The 6,848-nt window shown below is 57.1% G+C and overlaps 1 protein-coding gene across 2 annotated transcripts; it reads left to right on the top strand.

Annotated features, from left to right (window-relative positions):
- Window positions 1-1,222: 1,222 nt before the first annotated feature.
- DMBX1 (diencephalon/mesencephalon homeobox 1) lies at window positions 1,223-6,556 on the top strand (the record flags this gene model as incomplete). Of its 2 annotated transcripts, none has more annotated exons than XM_082865639.1 (4): window positions 1,223-1,376; window positions 4,349-4,527; window positions 4,808-5,156; window positions 6,102-6,556. In XM_082865639.1, the coding sequence occupies 4 exons, from the start codon at window positions 1,223-1,225 to the stop codon at window positions 6,554-6,556; spliced, it is 1,137 nt and encodes a 378-aa protein (XP_082721765.1). The 2 variants fall into 2 exon arrangements, with proteins under 2 accessions (XP_082721765.1, XP_082721764.1); XM_082865638.1 differs by having other exon boundaries at window positions 4,334-4,527.
- Between the last annotated feature and the right edge of the window lie 292 nt (window positions 6,557-6,848).

Below are 6,848 nucleotides of genomic sequence, written 5' to 3'. Positions count from 1 at the left end.
TGAATGCTTTGCTGAGAATGTCTGCGTATGTGTATTTGTGCATGAACCGTGTGTATGCCCGTGTGTGCACGTATGTGCTGTGGATGTTTGGTGATGCGTCCACTTCAGTGAGGGTGGGGAGCTGAGACATCTGGACACGTCCTTCCTCTTATCAAATGGACCACTTTCCAAAAGTGACGTTTCAGGCCGATACATGGTGGGCACTCAGATGAGGACTGCAAGGGTCTGGAGGAGCCCTGGGGCTGGTGGGGCCCCGGCAGCCTCATGCTGACGCGAGCCATCTCAGCAGAAGGAATGTGCTCTCGGATGCGTTGGCCACCAAAGAATGAGGCTGAAGCAAGGTAGGGCAGAGCAGGCCCTGGACAGGCTGTGTGGCCTCAACATGTCACTGCTCTTGCTCCAAGCCTCAGCTGACTCATCGGTAAATGGGGTTCATTGCTCTTGGCCTGCTTGCTTCTTGGGAATACGGTGAGAATAGAGGGAGGCAATGGCAGTGTGTGTATGACAGTCACAGCAACAGTGTTCTTAAAGCTGTGCAGCATATGAGGGTTGTAATCCACAATATCATCAGAGCGAATGCCTCAGTGTTCCCAGGCCAGCTCTGGACCTGGCCCCGTGTGAGCCTCAGTGGCTGTTTGTTGAATAAATAATAGGTGTGTGAGCAAAACAATGATGTGCAAGTGAGTAAGTGCCTGGGTGAGTAAATGAAGAGATGACTGCATGAAGCAGCAAACGGATTGATGAATCCCAATGGCTAACATGTTTGAGCACACGCTACGTGCCAGACCCTATTGTAAAGGCTTCTCTTAATCCATGCAGCAACCACATGAGATAAGTACTATTACTAACCCCATTTTGCAGATGGAGAAACTGAGGGTCAGAGAAGTTAAGTGACTTACTCAAAGCCACAAAGCTCCCAGGTGGCAGAGTGGAGATTCCAGCCCAGGCAGGCTGACTCCAGAGCCCAGAGCACTAAACCCTACACAAGTCCTGCTGCGTGAATCAATGAATGAGTGGGTGAATGAATAAATACATGCAGGAGCCCTCTTGCTCTTAGCTGTGGGCAAGGCAGGTCACTTTCCGATGGGGAAGCAGAATCTCTCAGGGGTGAGGTGGGCATCCAAGGTGCGGACCTTGGGTGGTGTCTCCGCCAGGGTAGAGTGTGACCGCATGGCCTCACTCACATCCACTCCCTCTCCCTGGTCTGCAGGCACATGCCGCGATGCAGCACTACGGGGTGAACGGGTACTCGTTGCACGCCATGAACTCGCTCAGCGCCATGTACAACCTGCACCAGCAGGCAGCCCAGCAGGCCCAGCATGCCCCCGACTACCGGCCCTCGGTGCACGCGCTTACCCTGGCCGAGCGCCTGGCTGGTAAGGGCCGTTTGTGGGGACGGGGGCTGGGGGGGCTGGAGGAGAGATCTGGGGGAAGAGACTCTGGAAGGTGAAGACAGGAGGGAGTACTGGGAACGTTTACTCTGGGAGACTCAGGAAGACCCAGGTCACTTAGTAACACAGGGAGATGTCAATTCAAAATCTGTGTGTGAGTGTCCAGAGCACCCTTGTTTGCCAGCACTGTGCTGGGCCCTGGAGCTGCCCTATGCCTTCAGATTCCCTTAACCACCCTGTGGGGGAGGGATTCATTAGCCGCTCTCACAGGTGGAGAGACTGAGGTGGGAGGTAAGGGACTAGCCCAGAACATTCCAGCTAGGAAGTGGCTGGAGTGCCCAGGGAGTCCCATCTGTAACAGCTCCCATGTTTTGATCACTGATTGTATGCCAGGCACTGTGTGAGGCGCGCGCTCTCTCTCTGTGCGTCTAACCATTCAACTCCAGTAAAGGGAGGCTATTATCTCCATTTTATGGACAAGGCAATGGAGGCTCAGAGAGGTTAACTCTAGGCAGGGCTGGGGTAGGAGATTAGAATGTGACATTATGGCTAAAAATCTGAGCTTTGAAGTCACAGACTTGCAGTCATTGTAGGGTCTGCCCACTCACCTCTCTTCTCTGAGCCTCAGCTTCCCCCTTTATAAAAGGGAACATGGTGGTGCCCATCCCATAGGATGGTTGGGATGTTATTTGAGATAACATAATCAAGGTATTCAGTAGGGACTGGTAGGTGCTCAGAGGAAATTATTACCCAGGTCCCAGGGGAAGTGCCCATGAGGGAGCTGCAGCCTGGTCCCCCCTCTCCCAGTTCAACTGATTGTTGCCCTGCCCTGGCAGCCCCTCAGTGAGCATGGGAAGGATTTGATGGCATAGGTGGGGAACGTGATTTCCTGGGAGGTGAAGCCACCCACCCCATCCTGTCCCAGGCCAAACCTCAAGCAGCTGGTGAATTGCTCTGGCCCTGGGCCAGGTGGTCCTCAGAGAGCTTTAGGACACTCCCAGGGAGGCCAGGTGCCCAGAGACTCATGAGAGGGCACGGCAGGAAGAATGTGGCCAGGATCAAATGGTGGGGCAGACCAGAGAAGCATGATCAGCTGATGCAGTCAGGGAGGGCTTCCTGGAGGCCACGGAGCAGGAGTCAGGCCTTAATAGGACGAAGAAGGGGGACTAGCGTGAGTAAAGGCACAGAAATGGGATGGGATACGAGGTCTGGGTAGGGGTTCCGGCCTGGCAGGGAGGGTGAGGTGGCCGCTTCTACTCCTTTAGACGCTGCCAGGCTCTGGGAAGGGCTCAGTGGGTAAAATGGAGCCCCTGGTCACCTTCTGTAGATCAGCGTTGGGGTCATCAGTGTCCAGCACGGGCATGCGGGTGCAGTCCTGCCCGGGCTGTGGCTCCTTCTCTGGTTTGGAGTGGATTCCCTGTGCCCAAGCTGGTGGTGACATTTCATCCTTACCACGTTCCAGGGCTCAGAGAGGAAGAGTCAGGGACAGAGGCTCACCTCTGCTGGTGGGGACAGAGGAAGTGGAGTATTCAGTGCTCCCACCAATTCTCTAATCTTGAGAAGGAGGGATATGAGCTCCAGGCGGGCCTTTGCATGGAGGCCTCGCCTTCCAGCAGGAGGTTTTGCTGATGGTACAGAGAGCCTGGCGTCCCAGGCTGTGACTCCCTCCCACCTTTGTAGTCCCTGAAGCCAGCAGCAGAAGGCTGAGCTGCTGCTCCCACACCCAGTGTTCTACTGAGAGGGGTCCTCGCTCCTTCCCCTCCCACAGCGTGACCAGCATGAGCTCAGGGCTCGGCCCAGGCTGGGATCAGTACCAGTTTGTAAGAGGTTCAGGGCTCCCTCCTTACACTGAAAAAGGAGCAGCCCAAAGTCTGAGGCTTCCTGGATACCCAGTTGCCTCCTACTTCCTCGTTTGGAGTGTGGCGTTGACTCCCCAGTCCCTGGAGTGCAGGGGAAGGACCTTGGCAGCCCTGTGCAGAGGCTGACACAGCTCGGGTTCCCTTCAGCATAGATAGTCCAGGGTCCACTTATGGGTGTTGGTAGGCGGGGAGAGAGAGGTTAACTGTCCATCCTCCAGGGACTGGTCAAGCAGAAGGGTTGGAGGCTAGACAGCAACCCCAGACAGACATCTATGCTGGGAGGTTCATGTTCCCAGCACGTGGGCAGGACTGTGGAATCTGTGGTCCACCAGGCCTGTCTCCCCTCCAAGCCTGTGGTGGTTAGTACCTGCTCTCTTTGTCCTTCCCTCCTGGAGGAAGCAGCTAGAAGGGTCAAGACCACACGCAACAAGGCTTTCCTGTGTTCTGAGGGCCCTGCCAGAGCCAGGCTTTCTGTTGAGGAGACATAAGAGCAGGAGCCTCAGGTCCTGCCATCAGAGATTCACAGGCCAACTGGGACGATGAGATTCATACCCAGAGGACATAGGATCAAGTGCCAGTGAATTCCATCTCCTCAGTCAGACCTCTCCTGAGTGTACCTTGCAGATAAGTCATGGCCTGGCTTCTCATGGTCGGGACAGTATTTTGTTGGTATCTAGAATCTAAGGGTCATAGGCTATTAGAAGCTTTGTGACATGGACTTCCAAATCATTAGCATCATGTACTCTCAGAATATTATACCCTTATTATTCTGGGACTTTAAGCATTTTAGGGCAATGCCCACCCACCTACCTACCCACCCATCCCAAACCAAATAAAGAAGATCCCCCTCAGTCATATTCCTGACAGCCATTCATAGAGATGAGTTAGACCTCAGTGGTACTGATAGTGAATGATGGGGTGGAGCGATCTTGAAAATCCAGCCACATGGGGAGGAGATGGGTGATTTCCAAGGGGGAAAGGACCAGGGTCTAGCTCTGGCAGGACCACAGTGGGTCAGAGCAGGGTAAGATTCAAAATCTATTTCCCATAATTAAATGGGCCCCCTCTCCTTGCCCTCCAACGGCTGTACATTTCAAGACATCATCTTGGAGGCCCGCTATGGCTCCCAGCACCGCAAACAGCGTCGCAGCCGCACAGCGTTCACGGCTCAGCAGCTCGAGGCCCTGGAAAAGACCTTCCAGAAGACTCACTACCCGGATGTGGTGATGCGTGAGAGGCTGGCCATGTGCACCAACCTACCTGAGGCCCGGGTACAGGTAGGACCCAGCTCCTCTAGCTAGACCTTGCAGGCAAGCACCAGCCCATCGATCTGGCTTCCTGCTGTCCAGAAGCCAGCACTTTAGCCCTTGGTGCCAAACTGCAACTGGTGTCTCCACGAATGCCTTCAGCGACAGGGAGGGCGGGTTGGAAAGGATTGTGGGTGTGTGTTTGCTACAGGGCGGGGGCAACCTTGCCACTCACACTCCCTCCGGGAGCACCCTGCCCCACAGCTCTGCTGCTTCCCCCCCACTCCTGCTCTCCTCGCCCTGTTCCCAGGTGTGGTTCAAGAACCGCAGGGCCAAGTTCCGGAAGAAGCAGCGCAGCCTGCAGAAAGAGCAGCTCCAGAAGCAGAAGGAGGCTGAGGGCTCCCACGGGGAAGGAAAGACTGAGGCCCCGCCTCCAGACACCCAGCTGGAGGCCGACCAGCCCCCCAGCCTGCCCAGCGGCGACCCCCCGGCTGAGCTTCACCTGAGCCTATCCGAGCAGTCGGCCAGCGAGTCAGCCCCCGAAGACCAGCCAGACCGGGAGGAAGACCCCCAGGCAGGGGCTGCGGATTCCAAAACTGAGAAGAGCCCTGGGGCTGAGAGCAAGGGCCTGGGCTGCAAGAGGGGCAGCCCCAAGGCAGGTGAGGCCCAGCAGCAGCTGTGGTGGGCGGGGGCCCAGCCGCGGGAGAACAAGCAGGTCTAGTCGCACGGGGGGGCCTGGCTAGCGAGGGGGGTCAGAGCAGTGATAGAGTTAGCCTTTGTGGCACGGGACCTGACCCAGAGAAAGGACTTGGCCATAGCAGGCCTGTTCCAGGTGGTCACCCTTTAGTTGCTGAATCCTGGAAGGGTCCAGGGAATTCAGGGGGTCGGGGGAGAGACTGTGTGGCAGGGGAGGGGTACTTGGGGAGCTCAGGGCAAAAGCTATTTATCAACCATTATGGAAAATTTCCAGTATTTTAACAACCAGTACAGATGTACCAGTGCATACTGGGTGAGTACCATATGGGTACCAGAGAGTCCCACATGCAGCAGAGACTCAGAGCTGTGTTTTTGACGGAACAGAGCTCTGGCAGGAGGCGTAGCTCAGACACAAACCCTGGGCTCAGGCAGGGAGTGGATGGGGCTGTGAGCTGAGAGCTGGAGGGGAAGGGGAGGTGACCGCCCTTGAGAAGAAAAGGAGTCTTTGGGTGGGACATTTCTGCACTGCCTGACTCGCTTGTGGCTCAGCCATTCCCCGTGTCAATCTGTGATTCTGTTGTGACGATTTCAAGGGTAAATAAAACTCTTTTGTCCCACCAAAACCAAACAACAACAACCAAAAAAAAAAAAGAGGAAAAAAGAAAAGGAGTCTCCCTAAGAAGTCAGACCTGGGGGCCTTGGCAGAGTCTGGTGCTCCTCCAGGAAGCGTGGGTCCCTCCCTCCCAGGATTCTGGGGGATGCCCAGCCCTGGCTGACGTGGGTGGATATGGTTTCAGCCAAAGCCTTGTCTTGTCTGCAGCCCCAAGGGGGTGGCAAGGCCGAGGGAGCCCCTCCTGGCAGACCAGTGCCCTGTCCTGAGTCCTCGATTCTTGGTTCTCTGCTTGCAGATTCCCCGGGCAGCCTGGCCCTGGCCCCTGCAGCCCCCGGGGGCGGCCTCCTGGGCCCCTCCCACTCTTACTCCTCATCCCCGCTGAGCCTCTTCCGTCTGCAGGAGCAATTCCGCCAGCACATGGCCACCACCAACAACCTGGTGCACTACTCTTCCTTCGAAGTGGGGGGCCCGGCCCCTGCTGCTGCTGCGGCTGCCGCCGCCGCCATGCCCTACCTGGGCGTCAACATGGCCCCTCTGGGCTCACTGCACTGCCAGTCCTACTACCAGTCGCTGTCAGCGGCCGCTGCTGCCCACCAGGGCGTATGGGGGTCTCCACTGCTGCCCGCACCCCCCGCAGGCCTGGCACCTGCCTCGGCTGCCCTGAACAGTAAAACCACGAGCATCGAGAACCTGCGGCTTCGAGCCAAGCAGCACGCGGCCTCCCTGGGACTCGATACGCTGCCCAACTGACTGCTGGCCTCCCACCCGCCAGGGCTCTTGGGTGCCCCCAGCCCAGCCCCATGGTTAACCCAATACGGCTCTCAGGGAGTTAACTCCAGGAGCCCAGGAATCCCGGAGCCTTGGAGTCCTGCTTCCTGCCCCTCTCCCCCTCCCCCCACCAGAGCTCCAGCCCTCGGTGAAGCCCACACCTACGCCCTGCCCTCTGCATGGCCCTGCTTGGATCCCACGGAGGCTGAATGGGGAGGAGGTGAGAGGCTGGTGCCCCCAGCTTTCCTCGGGGAGTGAGAGGCTCTCGCTGGCT

The sequence above is a fragment of the Leucopleurus acutus genome, assembly GCF_964270905.1.
Source record: "Leucopleurus acutus genome assembly, chromosome: 2".
NCBI lineage: Eukaryota > Metazoa > Chordata > Mammalia > Artiodactyla > Delphinidae > Leucopleurus > Leucopleurus acutus.
Note: the sequence above shows the minus strand (reverse complement) of the source record. Positions and strands in the feature narration are given on the sequence as shown.